This window comes from Trichechus manatus, unplaced genomic scaffold (genome assembly GCF_000243295.1).
Source record: "Trichechus manatus latirostris isolate Lorelei unplaced genomic scaffold, TriManLat1.0 scaffold00202, whole genome shotgun sequence".
Lineage (NCBI taxonomy): Eukaryota > Metazoa > Chordata > Mammalia > Sirenia > Trichechidae > Trichechus > Trichechus manatus.
In genome coordinates this window covers 3,032,424-3,050,670 of record NW_004444138.1, presented here as the reverse complement: position 1 = coordinate 3,050,670, position 18,247 = coordinate 3,032,424, and the positions used below count along the sequence as shown (strand labels likewise).

The 18,247-nt window shown below is 39.3% G+C and overlaps 1 protein-coding gene across 1 annotated transcript in view; it reads left to right on the top strand.

The window, feature by feature from the left end:
- Positions 1 to 18,247, top strand: part of DSCAM (DS cell adhesion molecule) — a 987,413-nt gene that overhangs the window by 624,746 nt on the left and 344,420 nt on the right. Inside the window, exons 8-9 of the mRNA XM_012558972.1 lie at positions 6,157 to 6,453; positions 7,192 to 7,467. Of these exons, the coding sequence (XP_012414426.1) occupies positions 6,157 to 6,453; positions 7,192 to 7,467 (573 nt within the window). The remainder of the gene's footprint in view (positions 1 to 6,156; positions 6,454 to 7,191; positions 7,468 to 18,247) is intronic.

Sequence of the window (18,247 nt, the reverse complement as noted above, 5' to 3'; positions counted from 1 at the left end):
GACCAATGGAACAGAATCGAGAACCCAGATGTAAATCTGTCCACCCACGGTCACCTGATTTTCACAAAGACCCAAAGTCCATTAAATGGGGAAAAAACAGTCTTTTTAACAAATGGTGCTGGCAAAACTGGATGTCCATCTGCAAAAAAATGAAACAGGACCCATACCTCACACCGTACACAAAAGCTAATTCCAAATGGATCAAAGACCTAAATATAAAACCAGAAACTATAAAGATCATGGAAAAAAAAAATAGGGTCAATTCTAGAGGACCTAATATATAACATTAACAGGATGCAAACCATAACTAACAACACACAAACACCAGAAGATAAGCTAGATAACTGGGATCTTCAAAAATTTAACACTTATGCTCATCAAAGGCTCCACCAAAAGAATAAAAAGAGAACCTACAGACTGGGAAAAAAAATTTGGCTAAGACAAATCTGACAAAAGTCTAATCTCTAAAATCTACAGGAAAATCCAACACCTGTACAACAAAAACACAAATAATCCAATTAAAAAATTGGCAAAAGATATGAACAGACACTTCACCAAAGAAGACATTCAAGCAGCTGACAAACACATGAGGAAATACTTATGATCACTAGCCATTAGATAAATGCAAACCAAAGGCACAATGAGATACCGTCTTACCCCTACATTACTTGCTCAAATCAAAACAACAGAAAATAACTAATATTGCAGAGGCTGCGGGGAGATTGAAACTCTTATGCACTGCTGGTGGGAATACAAAATGGTACAAGCATTTTGGAAAACAATATGGCACCTCCTTAAAAAGCTAGATAAAGAAATACCATATGATCCAGCAATTCCACTCCTAGGAATATATCCTAGAGAAATAAGAGCCATCACACAAATAAATATATGCACACCCATGTTCATTGCAACATTGTTCACAAAAGCAAATAAATGGAAATAACCTAGGTGCCCATCAACAGATGAATGGATAAACAAACTGTGGTACATACACACAATGAAATGCTATGCAAAGATAAAGAACAATGAAGCATCTCACAACATGGATGAATCTGGAGGGCATTATGCTGAGTGAAATAAGTCAATTACGAAAGGACAAATATTGTATGAGACCACTACTATAAAAACTCTTGTAAAGGTTTACACACAAAAAGAAACAATCTTTGATGCTTACGAGGAGGGGAGGTAAGAGAGATAAACAGTAAATAGACAGTAGATAAGTGTAACTTTGGTGAAGGGTAAGACAGTACACAATACTGGGGAAGCCAGCACAACTTGTCCAAGGCAAGATCATTGAAGCTCCGCAGACACATCCAAACTCCCTGAGGGACCAAATTACTGGGTGGAGGGCTGTGGGGACCATGGTCTAGGGGAACATCTAGCTTAACTGGCATAACATAGGTTACTAAAAAAATGTTCTACATTCTGCTTTGGCAAGTAGCTTCTGGGGTCTTAAAAGCTTGTGAGCTCCATCTACTATACCCCACTGGTTTCACCCCATCTGGAGCAAGGAAGAATGAAGAATATCAAAGACACAAGGGAAGGATTAGTCCAAAGGACTATGGACCACAACAACGAACCATGGCCTCCACCAGACTGAGTCCAACACAACTAGATGGTGCGCAGCTACCACAACCGACTACTCTGACATGGATCACAATAGAGGGTCCCAGACAGAACTGGAGAAAAATGTAGAACAAAATTCTAACTCACACACACACAAAAAAAAGACCAGACTTACTGGTCTGACAGAGACTGGAGAAATCCTGAGAATATGGCTCCCGAACACCCTTTTAGCTCAGTAATGAAGTCACTCCTGAGGTTCACCCTTCAGCGGAAGATTAGACAGGCCCATAAAACAAAACGAGACCAAAGGGGCACACCAGCCTAGGGGCAAGGACAAGAAGGCAGGAGGGGACAGGAAAGCTGGTAATAGGGAACCCAAGGCCGAGAAAGGGAGAGTGTTGACATGTCGTGTGGTTGGCAACCAATTTCACAAAACAATATGTGTATTAATTGTTTAATAAGAAACTAGTTTGCCCTGTAAACTTCATCTAAAATACTATACATATCTACAAAGAACTTCAGGTGAAAACCTGAGGGGAAAAGTCAAAATGGATGAGGGTGACAATATCTGAATCCACTACTCAATCTTAACATCACAAAAAAGAGGGACTGCCAAACATTAAGTGGCTCGAGATGAAAGTGCACACCACTATCTATGAAGTATTCTTGCCTAATTAAGTCACACTGAATCTGATCAAGGATCTGAATCTAATTGCCATTTTATGGAACATTTAGGGGACAATGAAATGTTAAGCAACCCTACAGAATGAACCCAGCAAAACCCAAAAAGTGGGAAAACCTATAGTACTAGCAACATGTTAGTTGTTAGTTTAAGGAGGGGCAGGGAGGGGAAGAGAGAGAAACCTTTAGGCTACAAAACCCTAAAAGACATCAAAGATATGCACTGCATGGACCTGTTCAAATACAGATTCCAAAAAGAAACTTGTAAAAACAAAAATTCTGAGACAACAGAGTAAATTTTAACACTGATTAGCTATTTGATGTTCTTCAGGACTTATTGTTAAGTTTTTCAGATGTAAAAATGGCAATGTGATTATGTTTTTAACAAGAGTCTAACTTTTGGAGATACATACTGAACTATTTATGGATTAGTATTTGCTTGACACTGATCCAATGGGAGCAGGGGGAAATGGACATAGAAAGGTCAAGAAATTCCGTGAGCTGAAGTTTGTGATGGGTCCTCACTCTACTTGTGTGGGTGTGTTTGGGTATGTTTGAAATTTTTCATAATAAAATGTTAAAAACAAACGTCCAAACCCATAAATGAAAACTCAGTGCTTCCTAAAGAGTGGTTTGGCAACATATCCTGCTGATAATTGTACAAGATGATTGACGTAATTGGTTTTATTGAATTTTACTTGTGAAAAATGTTGAATTGGCAAATGTTGTCTTCTGTATACTTTACTATAATGAAAATATTATTATATATATAAATAAGTAAGTGTATGTATAAAAGAGTACATACTCTATGATTCCATTTATTTGAAGATCAAGAACAGGCAAAAGTAATATACGGTGATAGAAATTAGAACCGTGATTGTGTGTGCAAAATGGGTGGGGAATCGAAATCGATTGGAAGGAGCCCTTGAGGACTTTCCGAGGTGATGGAAATGTTCTTGATTGTGTTGGTGATTACATGGGTGTATATATTTAACAAAAACCTGTTTGTGCACCTAAGATCTGTGCATTCATTGTATGTAAATTTTACCAACAAAACATTATAACTGGAAAAAAAAAATTTTCCTGAACAGATAAGCCACCACCCATTTATCAGTTTGTCATACTGTGGTGGCTTGTGTGTTCTTGTGATGCTGGAAGCTATGCCACTGGTATTTCAAATACCAGCAGGGTCACCCATGGAACTCAGGTTTCAGCAGAACTTCCAGACTAAGACAGACTAAGAAGAAAGGCCTGATGATCTACTGAAAATTAGCCATTGAAAACCGTATCGATCACAGAATATTGTCAGAGAGTTCAACTCACTTGCTTTTGACACATCATCAGGAGGGATGGATCACTGGAGAAGTAGAGGATCAGTGAGGGGAACACTCAGTGAGATAGACCGTCACAATAGCTGCAACGATGGACTCAAGCCCAACGATCAGAAGATGGCGCAGGACCCGGCAGGTTTCAATTTTATTATAATGGGGTCACCATGAGTCAGATGAGGCTCCGTGGCAACTAACAACAATGTCAAACAGAAGACTTGGGTTTTCAGTGCTTAGTGTAAAACTCTGTACAGAGACACTTACAGTTAAACACATTCTGCAAAAATGTTGACTTATAAGGACAAGTAAAATAACCTCAACACTCCCAAGCACCAATGATTGGTTATGGGCAAAGTTTAACAACCAGAATGACGTCTAACTTCTGTGTAAAGCTAAGGTAGAACATGATGAAGCAATGTCTGCAGTGTTTTAAAGGGAAAAGCACAAGCCTTTCGTTTTAATTTTATAAAGTTGTGTTTTCAGCTTCGATATTAAAAAAATATTTGCAGTCCAAAGACACCGGAATATACTACCTGTGAACGCATCTGGGAATACATATGCTAAAGGGAATTCTCCAGTTGCCTGAAAGTTTGTCAGTTTCTTCAGCTGAATATGAGAAATGATGTTTTTAATTATGTAAATAATCTTTATAAAGTCAGAATGAAGAAGCTAACCTTCAGGAATTTTGGAATGAGAAATAGGTAGAGGGCTGTATGGAAGCACCACCATCACGAGAGCCTTGTGCAGCAGGTCTAACTGTCCCCAGAGACAGGCCTAAAGATTTTGTGTGATGAGTGACTCTCTCCTCAGGATGGGGGCTCTTCTCAGTTTTGTGGAACCCTGGTGGTGCAGTAGTTAAGAGTCCAGCTGCTAACCAAAACGTTGGGAGTTCAAATCCACCAACTGCTCCTTGGAAACCCTATGGGGCAGTTCTACTCTGTCCTGTAGGGTCACTGTGAGTTAGAATTGACTTGACAGCAATGAGTTTGGTTTTGGGTTTTCCTCAGTTTTGTTGTCGCCTCCCCCAATCCTTTTGCTTATCTATTTCCAATTTTTTAAACAATAAATGTGTATTACTTTTGTAATAAAAATTTTAAAACTAAAAAAAAAATCTGTTAGTCATTATGTTTCTTTAGGGGACAAACACTTTAATAGAGCACAAAAACCTTTTTTTTAAACAAAACAAAACAAAAACAAAAAATGTCCCCTCCGACAGGAAAGCTGGTAATGGGGAACCCAAGGTCGAGGAGGGGAGAGTGTTGATATGTTGTGGGGTTGGCAACCAATGTCACAAAACAATATATGTAGTAATTGTTCAGTGAGAAAATAATTTGTTCTGTAAACCTTCATCTAAAGTACAATAAAAAAAAAATTAAAAAATTGATGCAGAAAGAATCCTTGCCATTTCCAGGTACACCCAGATGCCTGTATTTAAAACCTATCAGCTATTTGGTTGTATTGAAAAAAAAAAAAGTTCCCTCCAGACAAGGCTTATTGCCAGACTCAGAAATCCTGTCGAATGTGATTAGTTATGTCACAACGACTCACTTACATCTAGAAAAACAGTCATAGTGTTAATTTGTATGCCTGAGGCCAGTAGGCCTATTGATACATTTTTCTTCTTCTTTCATACATTTTTTTTCTTCTTTCATACATTTTTTAAAATATGTGTAACCCGTTGCCATTGCGTTGATTCCTACTCATAGCAACCCTATAGGACATTAATATATCTCTTTTTTTTTCCATGGACAACCATGAAAAGAGAAATGTATTTGTGGTTACTACCATATAATAAAAGAGAGTACATATAAGTGATAGAAAAATAACAGAAAACGATAGTTTGATCTTCGTCGAGCATGTTAGAATTTCCTGTGGAAAACTGTCTGAGATTAAGATCTACTTTGCCTGGGATAGTTCTGGGCTGTGCCTGTTCTTCTGACATTAGTATCCCAGCTTGGACGATAAATCATATGATCATGCTGCTAAGGATACTATAGAGATACATAGTCCACGCTGGAAGGGTCAAAGCTTGTTTTACCCATTCTCAGAGCCTTCATGGAAATTTATGTGCACTTTCCATTTGTCATTAAAACTATAAAGTATTAGGAAGATGAGATCATCAGTCTCTCAGTTATTTGCTTTATTCCTCTAAATAATTCCTTCATGAGCAATCCCTAAATTAATTAACATGAAGAGGAAGCAGAAAAGCTGAAGTGACTTTGGTGTATGAATTTCTTGTATATTTATAACTTTGGATGGGGACATGCCTGTTTGGAATTGTAGACTTCTTGGGAGCTGACACTGTTTAACATGACCATCTGGGTTACACCATTGTTTTCTTATTATGCCAATTGGAAATATAGAAGTGATTTATTAAAGCTTGATGATACTGTGTTTACTATTTTGAAAATAGTGAAATCTTGTTATTCTCGTGGGATGTAGCTCCACTGATAAAACTAGACAGGTTTTTTGTGGTGCTGAACAGTCGCTGCATCTATCTGCTAATCGTTAAATAAATTTACTTTGAAGTTATTTAGTGATTTGTATGTGCCACTTCCTTCCATAATTTGTCTTCCTGCAGATGGAACTCCCAAAATTATTTCTGCCTTTAGTGAAAAAGTGGTGAGCCCAGCAGAGCCGGTTTCCCTCATGTGCAACGTGAAGGGAACCCCGTTGCCCACGATCACGTGGACCCTGGACGACGACCCAATTCTCAAGGGCGGAAGTCATCGCATCAGCCAGATGATCACGTCGGAGGGCAACGTGGTCAGCTACCTGAACATCTCCAGCTCGCAGGTCCGGGATGGGGGAGTCTACCGCTGCACTGCCAACAACTCGGCCGGAGTCGTCCTGTACCAGGCTCGAATAAACGTAAGAGGTGCTTGTCAAATCAGCTCCTCAAAAAAACACACATGACTCATTGTAGTGGAGAAGGAGGTTTCTGCATGTACCGAGCTGAGTCTTGGAATGCCAGAACGGATGACCTGTTGCTTCCCATTTCCTACGCTTTCCTTCCGACTCTGGAATGGCACTGACTGGGGTTAATGTTGGAAATGGTGTTTCGGTTTTTTTAGTCAGCTTGTTGTCTTTTTTTAACTCTTAGATTTGTCCACTTGATCTTTTCTTTCCTGGTTTATGCTCTGCATGCCCCTTCCGTTCTCCTCTTCTGTTTTACTACATCCGTGGTAAACTTTCACGTACGTGGTATTTTAACTTACATTCATAGTGCAACATGGCATAAACTCCATCTTCATAATATAGTTTATAGAGAGCGTTGAACAGTTAATTGCTGCCAGCGTTTTCACATAAAGAGCATAATTGTTCAGTGTAGACTAGTTAACACGTTTTATTGACTAAATTGTCTTTTATCTTGTAATTCAAAACATTTTAATGAAAGTAGTTGGTTAGTGATGTACTGTTTTCAATTTCTTTGAAAGTGCTAAAACTTAAAAAAAGAAATCTTAGTAGAAATGCCAATGCAGAATTTTCTTTTTAATTGGCAAGATGTCCTTACATGCAAATAATGTGCATTTTCAACTCGAGGAAAAGTGTACCAATTTTCCCGCATTAAGTGTACCCTGAAATTATTTTCAAGAGTTTCTTTATGTCTCTCCAGGTCCTGCAAGCATTCGACCAATGAAAAATATCACAGCAATAGCAGGACGGGATACATACATTCACTGTCGGGTGATTGGCTATCCATATTACTCCATCAAATGGTACAAGAACTCTAATCTGCTTCCTTTTAACCACCGCCAAGTGGCATTTGAGAACAATGGAACTCTAAAACTCTCGGATGTGCAAAAGGAAGTAGATGAGGGGGAGTACACGTGCAATGTCCTGGTTCAACCGCAACTCTCCACAAGCCAGAGTGTTCATGTGACAGTGAAAGGTAACGCTGTAATATTCCTCCCCGCCCCCACACAACTCGTCATACCTAGCCCAAATGTTTTCATCAAGCCAGAGATTGTTGTTAGCTGCCACTGAGCTGGCCCCCGACTCACGGCCACCCCATGCTCAATGGGATAGGACCATTGTGATCCATAGGGTTTTCATTGGCTGATGTTTTGGAAGTAGATTGCCAGACCTTTCTTTCTAGACCAAAGATTAGGATTGCTGTAATCACTGAGACTCTTCATGTTTAGAGAAGGATAGTTATAAAGACTGAAGAATGATGGAGTACATTAGAATCTCTATTCCCCTTACTAGTGGATCTTCACAAGACACCCATGGAAGTCAGATTTCAGCAGAGCTTCCAGACTAAGACAAAGAAGAAAGGCCTGGTGATCTACCTTTCATGTTAATTTTTGGCTTGGCTCCCCAGAGGATATGTGTATTTAACATTACCACAGGGGAAAATAAAAGAAGTACATCACTGGGTAGGTTATTTAGTTATCAGATTTTTGTTTTTAAAAAAACATTTATCTTGATCTTTAAACCTTAAACCAAAAATATCTCCTGAAGTCTTTGTAAAACCAAACAATAGCTTAGCTTAACTAATAAAAAATGTTTGCCTTGAGCATTATGCTCTTTTAAGAACTATCTATATAGTATCAAATTGACAACAGCAACTCAAAAGATTAGATAGGAACCTTAGGGGGCAGTGAGTTCATGTTAAGGCGGAGAGGAACAACTCAGAAAAGAGGGTGAGAATAGTTGCACAACTCAAAGAATATAATCAGTGCCACTGAATTGTACATGTAGAGCCGTTGAATTGTTGTATATTTTGCTGTGTATATTATCAACAGCAACAACAAAATAAGTAAAATTAAAAAACAAACAAACAAAAAAATACATCTTTCTTTTCCTAAAAACTCCTAACAGTGAGTACTCTTAGAACCCAAGTGGAAGACTTTTTTTTGTAATGGAAGATGACTTCAAACAAACTCCTCATCTTCAGTAGATGAGTAGGTCGGAATAACAAAGTAGCAATCATATGTTTAAAGGACCCCACAGATAATTTTCCTGACTCTTAAATTTCATGACCTGACAATAGGCATAATAAAGTTTATTAAGAAGGTTCTGCATCCCACTTTGGTGAGTGGCGTCTGGGGTCTTAAAAGCTAATGAGCGGCCATCTAAGATGCATCAGTTGGTCCCAACCCACCTGGAGTAAAAGAGAATAAAGAACACCATAGACACAAGGAAAGTATTAGCCCAAGAGACAGAAAGGGCCACATAAATCAGAGAGTTCATCAGCCTGAGACCAGAAGAACTAGATGGTGCCCAGCTACCACCAATGACTGCTGACAGGGAACACAACAGAGAGTCCCTGATGGAGTGGGAGAAAAGTGGGGTGCAGAACTCAAATTCTAGTCAAGAGACCAGACTTAATGGTCTGACTGAGACTGGAGGAACCTCAGAAAGCATGGCCCCCGGACTGTCTGTCTACTCAGCACTAAAACCATTCCTGAGGCCAACCCTTCAGACAAAGATTAGACTGGACTATGGGACATAAAATGATACTCGTGAAGAGCATGCTTCTTAGCTCAAGTAGATACATGAAACTAAATGGGCAGCTCCTGTCCGGAGGAGAGATGAGAAGGCAGAGAGGGTCAGGAGCTGGTTGAATGGACATGAGAAATCCGGGGTGGAAAGGAGGAATGTGCTGTCATAGTATGTGGAGAGCAAGTAGGGTCACATAACAATGTATGTATAAATTTTTGTATGAGAGACTAACTTGAATTGTAAACTTTCACTTAAAGCACAACAATAAAAAAAAAAAAAAATTCATGACCTGAACTATTAATGGATTCTAACCATCAGGATAACCTTTGGGGATCATGTAACTCAACCCGAAATCTCCTTACCAGTCAAGACCAATACAGTGAAAAGACCCACCCAAGGATGCAAGGCTTTTAGTGGTAGACCCTGAGGGAAACCCATTTCTTCCATTGCCCAAGTCAGTTTCTTCCACTGAATAGGAAATGATATTTTCAATTATGTAAATAACCTAGATAAAGTAGGTCATGAAAATAGCTCTAGTATGTTACAAAACAATCTCAAAAACCCAGGGAGGCAGCCTCCAGCCACACTGAGTTGCCTGCCTGAGCTGCCCAAGTTATTTCCCCAAACCCAAAACCAAACCCATTGCCATCGAGTCAATTCTGATTCATAGCGACCCTTTAGGTGAGAGTAGAAGTGCCCCATAGAGTTTCCAAGGAGCGCCTGGTGGATTCGAAGTGCCGACCTTTTGGTTAGCAGACGTAGCTGTTAACCACTACGCCACCAGGTACCTGTAATTATCTTGTAGCACCTGGTTACAAAATTTCATAGATATTTGATGGTCTTATTTTTCCACAAACCCTGTTAGTTTTACCCTTTTAGAAACACCTATACAACTACACACACATAAAATATGTAGTTTGTTGTATTTGTATTAGGTATTGTATGATAGATATGTATGTACACAAATAATTTTGAATTGTTTTTAATGATCATATACCTTAAAATTTTTCTGAAATCATTAGAAATTTTTGGCTAACCAGACTTAACTAGCTGAGTAATGTTTCACCTTGTGATCGTGTGTGTTTTATCGATCGTCATTTATGAAGTATCTACACCATGCTGTGCACTACTCTAAGCTCTGAGGAGTACAATGATGAAGAAGATAGACAAAGTTCTTTCCTCATGAAACTCTCATTCCAGTAAGGAGAGACAAATAAAACAAGTGAATAAGCCAGAATGTATCTTATACTATTCGGTACTATGCAGAGAATAAAAGCATGGCCATGTCTTAAAGGTTGGTTGCAATGGAGGCTCAGAAACCATATCAATGAACGTTTTGTGCTCCTCTACTTGAAACTTGATGGGCCTATCATGACTTTTAGTGGGCATTTTACCCACATTGATCCTTTGAACATTTTTTAGTTCACTGAGTTGTACAGATCTTCCAAATGTTGACACAATTTATTATACAATATTTTAAAAATTGCATTTGTTAATATCACTGTTGGTTGTATCAAAAAAAAAGTCTGTAAGCATCAGGAAGCTGTCAAGCTCCAAGCCTCACAGTCAAGTTTTCCAGAATTCTATTTTTTGCTAGAAATTCTGAAATTTATTATCAGCAATAGAGGCTATCAGTTGTTATCCTTTGAGTGGCAGGCTCACTTCTATCTCTTTGAAGGAAATGTCTCCCAAATAACAAGTCTAAATAACTACAGTTTGTAGGCAGCCATTTTTTCAAGTAATAATGGAATTGCCAGCAGCTAGTTCACCTTGCAACTCAAATAAGTGCATGAACACCTTTCTCTGAGACAACCGTCACGCTCAGTAGGCAGCAGAAATGTTTTGTGTGTTCTTCCCATTCTGTAACACAGAACGTAGAATGAACTCTCAAGGGTGGAGATTTAATAAAATTATTATTTACATTGCTTCATCAAGGATATCCTTAAATGAAACTAGCTTTGTTTGGTTTGGTTTTAAACTGTGTTTGTAACCAATCCAATGATTCCTAGTACATTTTGATGCCACTACCATGCTTTAGGTTAAGGCCCCAGTAGTCTTACCCACCACTGCTTCTGCCAGTGTCAATGTAGTGAAAGAGCTATGGCAGCTGCTGACCAAAAGATCAGCAGTTCGAATCCACAGGCCACTCTTTGGAAACCATATGGGACCATTCTGCTCTGTCCTGTAGGGTTGCTATGAGTCGAAATCTACTCGATGGCAATGGTTTTTTTTTTGTTTGTTTGTTTGTTTGGTTTTTTTATTATAAAGAAAATAGTTTTCTTCTTGCAAACCCCCTGAATGGTATCAAGTGCCCTAGAGGTCTATGAACTACATTGTGAAAATTTAAATATTTAGTTCATTTCTAGTATTTAATTATTATGAAGTGTGTCAATGGACTTCTTTATGCGTAGGCCTTTGTCTGAATTTCAGGTTATTCTCTAGGAAAAACTGACAGAAGTATAACCAGTGGATAAATGGCTATGAATATTTTAATGCTATTTTTAGGAGACATAGATACAAACAGAGGTTCTTTTAATCATTAACTTTTATTTTTAACATTTGCCAGACTGGCATAAATCAAAGTATTAATCAGATCCTTTCTATTTTAAGTGACAGAAACCAACTAGAGGTTAAATTACAGTGGAATTAAAAGAGGAAAAAAAAAAAAAAGCAGGACAAGGTGCCATTGAAAGTCTGTTTCCATTCAGTTGGTTCCAACTTATGGCAACCCCATGTGTTACAGAGTAAAACTGTGATCCATAGGGTTTTCTTGACTGTAATCTTATGAAAGCAGATTGCCAGGACTTTCATCCACTGCCATTGGGTGGATTTGAACCACCAGCCTTTAGGTCAGTAGTTGAGCGCAAACTTCAGATGAGAAATGGCTGGTGGTGAGTGGGGCAGTTTTTGGGACAAGATTTAACAGGGTGGTCAGGGAAGGCTTTCTTTGAGAAGGTGAGATTTGAACAAAGACGTGGAAGTGTACAAGATAGCCAAACAGATATCTGGGAAAGAGCATTTTATGCAAAAGGAACAGATAGAACAAAAGCAATTGGAAGTGTACCTACCAAGCTTGAGAAATAGCAGAGAGGGTAGCGTGGCTAGAATAGAGTGACTACAAGCAAATAATAGAAGGTGAGGTCAGGAGGAGCAAGGACATTTCATGTATGGCCTAGTAGACCAAGACTTGGGTTGCAAAGACTTGGGGTTTTCTTCTGAATGAGATAGGGACTAACTGGATGATTTTAAACAGAAGTGACATGGCCTGGCTTAGGTTGTAAAAGGAGACTTCTGACTGCTGTACTGAGAGTAGGATAAAGGAGAAGAGAGGGAGAGAGGGAACCTGCTAGAAAGCTAATGTAGGTGTGAGGTGAAGGTTGATTAGACTAAGGGAGTAGCCGTAGAGATGGTAAGTATAAGACAGATTCTGGATATATTCAGTAGGACTGTCTGATGAGTTGGTATGGGTGTGAGAAGAATAAAGTTGTCAAGGACAACTCTAAGATTTTTGAACTGAGCAGTTAAAGAATGGCCCAGCCACCGAGTCGGGAAAGGATGCAGTGAAGCAGTTGGATGGAAAAAATCAGAGTGTCTAGTTTTTGACGTGTTGCTGTTGAAATGTGTGTTAGACAAACAAGTAGGAAGTTGGGTGTACGAGACTGGAGTTCAGGAACCTAGGCTGCATATGTGGAGACCTCAGCATATACCACCCCCCAAAAAAAATCTGTTGCCGTGGAGTCGATTCTGACTCATAGCGACCCTATAGGACAGAGTAGAACTGCCCCGTAGGGTTTCCAAGGAGCAGCTGGTGAATTTGAACTGCCAACCTTTTGGTTAGCAGCCAAGCTCTTAACCATTATGCCACCAGGGCTCCTCAATATATAGATTGTGTATAAAGCCATGGGCCTGGAAGTGATCACCGAGGGGCTTTGTGTACATCACTGTCGATTTTAAGTTTGTATTGAGAGAGGCAGCAGTCCCTTACTCAGAATCACGTTAAAATATATTCACCCAAGAATGAAGAGAACAGGATGCAAGGAAAAGATTAGTCCAAAGGATTAATGGATCACAACTACCACGGCCTCCATCAGACTGAGTCTAGTATAGCTAGATGTTGCCTGGCTACCACCAATGACTGCTCTGACTGGGATCACAACAGAGAGTTCTGGACAGAGCTGGAGAAGGATGTAGAATAAAATTCTAACACACACAAAAAAACCAGGTTTACTGGCCTGACAGAGACTGGAGAAACTCGAAGAGTATGGCCCCCGAACACTCTTTTAGCTCAGTGGTGAAGTCACTCCCGAGGTTCACCTTCCGCCGGGGATTGGACAGCCCCATAAAACAAAACGGTACTAATGAGGCACAGCAGTCCAGGGACAAGGGCTAGAAGGCAGAAGGGGACAGGAAAGCTGGTGATAGGGAACCTAAGGTTGAGTAAAGACAGTGTTGACATGTAGTAGCGTTGTTAACCATTGTCATAGGGCAATATGTGTACTAACTGTTTAATGAGAAACTACTTTGTTCTGTAAACCTTCATCTAAAGTGAGAATAGTAGCACAACTGGAAGAATGTATTGATGTCACTGAATTGTACATGTAGAAATGTTTGAAATGGTGTGCCTTTGGCTATGTATATTTTCACCAAAAAAAAAAAAAAGGTCCTTCAAGGCCGAGAAGGGAAAGTGTTGACATGTCCTGGGGTTGTTACCCAATGTCATAAAACAATATGTGTACCGACTGTTTAATGAGAAAGTATTTGTTCTGTAAACTTCACCTAAAGTACAGTAAAAAAAATTAAAAAATAAAGTAAATAAACCACTTAACTGTAAAGTATATATACCCAAGTCGGACAAAAATGCAAGAAAAATTCTATTTATAAATTTTCTAGTTTGGCGTCAATCAGTGTATTAACTATGACCGCATTGGTTGCAAAGTGCAGGAACTCAAATCAAACTAGCTTAAACAACAACAATTACAAGTATGTTGGGGGGGATAAAGATGTCTATTCATTGGCGTATGGAACCAAGCTATGGGAGGGCTGGAGCTAGGGTAGGCCTCAGGAGAGTTCTGGTCTAGAAACTTGATTCCCATCTGAACCTTCTCTCTGTCTCTCTTCTGTACTTCTATTGGCTTGTCGTTGTTAGTTGCTGTAGAGTTGGCTATGATTCATGGTGACCCCATGTATACAGGATGAAATGTTGTCTGGTCCCGCACCGTCTTCATGATCATTGGCATGTTTGAGTCCATTGTTTTGGCCATTGTGTTAATCCGTCTCATTGAGGGTTTCCCTTACCTTGGCTGGCCCTCCATTCTACGAAACATAATGTCCTTCTCCAGCTATTGGTCCCTCTTGGTGACAGGTTCAACATAAGCGAGTCGAAGTCTTGGGCAATATTCTGTGATCTATAGGGTTTTCATTGGCTAATTTTCAGAAGTAGATCACCAGACCTTTTTTTTTCCCAAGCCTGTCTTAGTCTGGAAGCTCTGCTGAAACCTGTGCACCATGGTTGACCCTATTGGTATTTGAAATACCAGTGACATAGCTTCTAGCATCACAGCAACACACAAGCCACCACACTATAGCAAACTTATAGATGGGTGGTGAAGGTGTTTATTGGATGTAAGTTATTTGTGCTTGTGCCTGGGAAGAAGTGAGGGTATATATATGTTTTGTCAATTATTGCTTCAAAACATGTTTTATTTTAAGGAGCATTTTCTAAGATAAAATGCAGTTATTGGCTATCAATACTGTAGGCTATCCCACCTTATTGTATTTAATAACATATTTTTTATGTAAACAAGTGAAACTTTAGATATTAAAACAGAAAATACATGCTGGGTGGATAGGGTGACCCTACTTAAGCCTGTTTAGACATTTTAGTTCTTTTTTTTAATTGTACTTAAATGAAGGTTTACAGAACAAACTAGCTTCTCATTAAACAATTAGTACACATTGTTTTGTGGCATGTCAACACTTTCCCTTCTTGATCTTGGGTTCCCTATTCAGCTTTCCTGTCCCCTCCTGCCTTCTAGTCCTTGTCCCTGGGCTGGTGTGGTCGTTTTGTTTTGTTTTATGGGCCTGTCTAATCTACCGTGGGCCTCGGTAGTGACTTCATTACTGAGCTAAAAGTGTCTGGGGGCCATACTCTCAGGGTTTCTCCAGTCTCTGTCAGACCAGTAAATCTGGTCTTTTTTTGCAAGTTAGAATTTTGTTCTACATTTTTCTCCAGCTCTGTCTGGGACCCTCTATTGTGATCACAACAGTCAATGGTGGTAGCCAGGCACCATCTAGTTGAGCTGGACTCAGTCTAGTGGAGGCTGTGGTAGCTGTGGTCCATTAGTCCTTTGGACTAATCTTTCCTTTATGTCTTTGGTTTTCTTCATTCTCCCATGCTCTTGAAGGTGTGAGACCAGTGGAGTATTTAGATGGTCACTCCCAAGCTTTTAAGACCCAGATGCTACTCACCAAAGTAGAATGTAGAACATTTTCTTTATAAACTGTTATGCCAATTGAGCTAGATATTCCCTTAGACCATGGTCCCCACGGTCCTCAGCCCAGATTTGGTCCCTCAGGGAGTTTGGATTTGTCTATGGAGCTTCTATGACCTTTCCTTGTACAAGTTGTGCTGTCTTTCCCAGTATTGTGTACTGTCTTACCCTTCACCAGAGTTACCACTTATCTGTTGTCTATTTAATGTTTTTCCATCCCCATCCCTCTCCTACCTCATAACTATCAAAGATTGTTTCTTATTGTGTGTAAACTTTTTCATGAGTTTGTATAGTAGTGGTCTTATACAATATTTGTCCTTTTGTGATTGACTTATTTCACTTAGCATAATACTCTCCAGATTGATCCATGTTGTGAAATGCTTTGCAGATTCATTATTGTTCTTTATCATTGCATAGTATTTCATTGTGTTTTTGTACCATAGTTTGTTCATCCATTCATCTGTTGATGGGCATCTAGGTGTTTCCATCTTTTTGCTATTGTGAACAATGCCACAGTGAACATGGGTGCAGCTCTTATTTCTCTAGGATATATTCCTAGGAGTGGGGTTGCTGGATCATATGATATTTCTATTTCTAGATTTCTAAGGAAGAGCCATATTGTCTTCCAAAATGGTTGTACCATTTTGCATTCCCACCAGCAGTGCATAAGAGTTCTAGTCTCCCTGCAGCCTTTCCAGCATTTGTTATTTTCTATTTTTTTGATTCATGCCAGTAATGCTGGGGTGAGATAGTATCTCATTATGGTTTTAATTTGCATTTCTCTAATGGCTAGTTATTGCGAGCATTTCCTCATCTGTCTGTTGGCCATTTGAATGTCTGAACGTCTTCTTTGGTGATGTGTCTGTTCATTTCCATTGCCATTTTTTTAATTGAATTATTCGTCTTTTAGAGATTAGACCTTTGTCGAATTTGTCATAGCCCAAAATTTTTCCCAGTCTGTAGGCTCTCTTTTTACTCTTTTGATGAAGTCTTTTGATGAGCATAAGTGTTTAATTTTTAAAAGATCCCAGTTATCTGGCTTATCTTCTGCAGTTTATGTGTTATTAGCTATGGTTCGTATTCTGTTAATGCCGTGTATTAGGGCCTTTAGCGTGGATACTACATTTTCTTCTATGATCTTTATAGTTTTTGGTTTTATATTTAGGTCTTTGATCCATTTTGAATTAGTTTTTGTATATGGTGTGAGGTATGTGTCCTGTTTCATTTTTTTGCAGATGGACATCCAGTTTTGCCAGTATGATTTGTTAAAAAGACTGTCTTTTCCCCATTTGATGGACTCTGGGCCCTTGTCAAAGCTTAGGTGACCATGGGTGGATGGATTTACATCTGGGTTCTCAATACTGTCCCATTGGTCAATGTATCTGTCATTGTACCAGTACCAGGCTGTTTTGACTACCATAGCTGTATAGTAGGTTCTGAGGTATGGTAGTGCAAGTCCTCCTCCTTTATTCTTGTTCTTCAGTAGTGCTTTACTTATCCGAGACCTCTTCCCTTTCTATATAAAGTTGATGATTAGTTTTTCCATGTCTTTAAAGAATGTTGTTGGTATTTGGATCTGGATTGCATTGTATTTGTAGATTTCTTTGGGTAGAATTGACACTTTCACAATATTGAGCCTACCTATCCAAGAGCATGGTATGTTTTTTGATTATGTAGTTCTCTTTGGTTTCTTGCAGTAGTGTTTTGTAGTTTTCTTTGTATAGGTCTTTCACATCGCTGGTTAGATTTATTCCTAAGTGGTTTATTTTTTTAGGGGCTATTATAAATGGTATTGTTTTCCTGATTTCCTTTTCATAGTTCTCTTTTTTCTTTTCATTTTTTTAATTGTACTTCAGGTGAAGGTTTACAGAAAGAATGGTTTCTCATTAAACAGTAGTACACATACTGATTTATGACATTGGTTAACAACCCCATGACATGTCAACACTCTCCCTTCTCAACCTTTTTTTTTTTTTGGTGAAAATATATGTAGCCAATGATGCACCATTTCAAAAATATCTACATGCACCGTACAGTGACATCGACTACGCTTTTCCAGTTGTGCTCCTATTCTCACTTTAGATGAAGGTTTACAGAACAAAATAGTTTCTCATTAAACAGTTAGTACACATGTTGCCCTATGACAATGGTTAACAGCCCCACTACACGTCAACACTGTCCTTAGTTAACCTTGAGTTCCCTATCACCAGCTTTCCTGTCTGCTTCTGCCTTCTAATCTTTGTCCCTGGATTGCTGTGTCTCATTAGTCCCATTTTGTTTTATGGGACTGTCTAATCCCCGGCTGAAGGGTGAACCTCAGAACGGACTTTACCACTGAGCTAAAAGGGTGTCTGTGGGCCATACTCTCGGGGTTTCTCCAGTCTCTTTTAGGCCAGTAAATCTGGTCTTTTTGTGTGTGTTAGAACTTTGTTCTACATCCTTCTCCAGCTCTGTCCAGAACTCTCTGTTGTGATCCCGGTCAGAGCAGTCAGTGGTGGTAGCTAGGCACCATCTAGCTGTACTGGACTCAGTCTGGTGGAGGCCTTGTTAGCTGTGGTCCATTAATCCTTTGGACTAATCTTTTCCTTGTATCCTGTTCTCTTCATTCTCCCTTGCTCCCAAAGGGGTGAGACCAGTGGAGTATCTTGGATGGCTGCTATAGGCTTTTAAGACCCCAGACGCTACTCACCAAAGTAGAATGTAGAACATTGTCTTTATAAACTGTGCTATGCC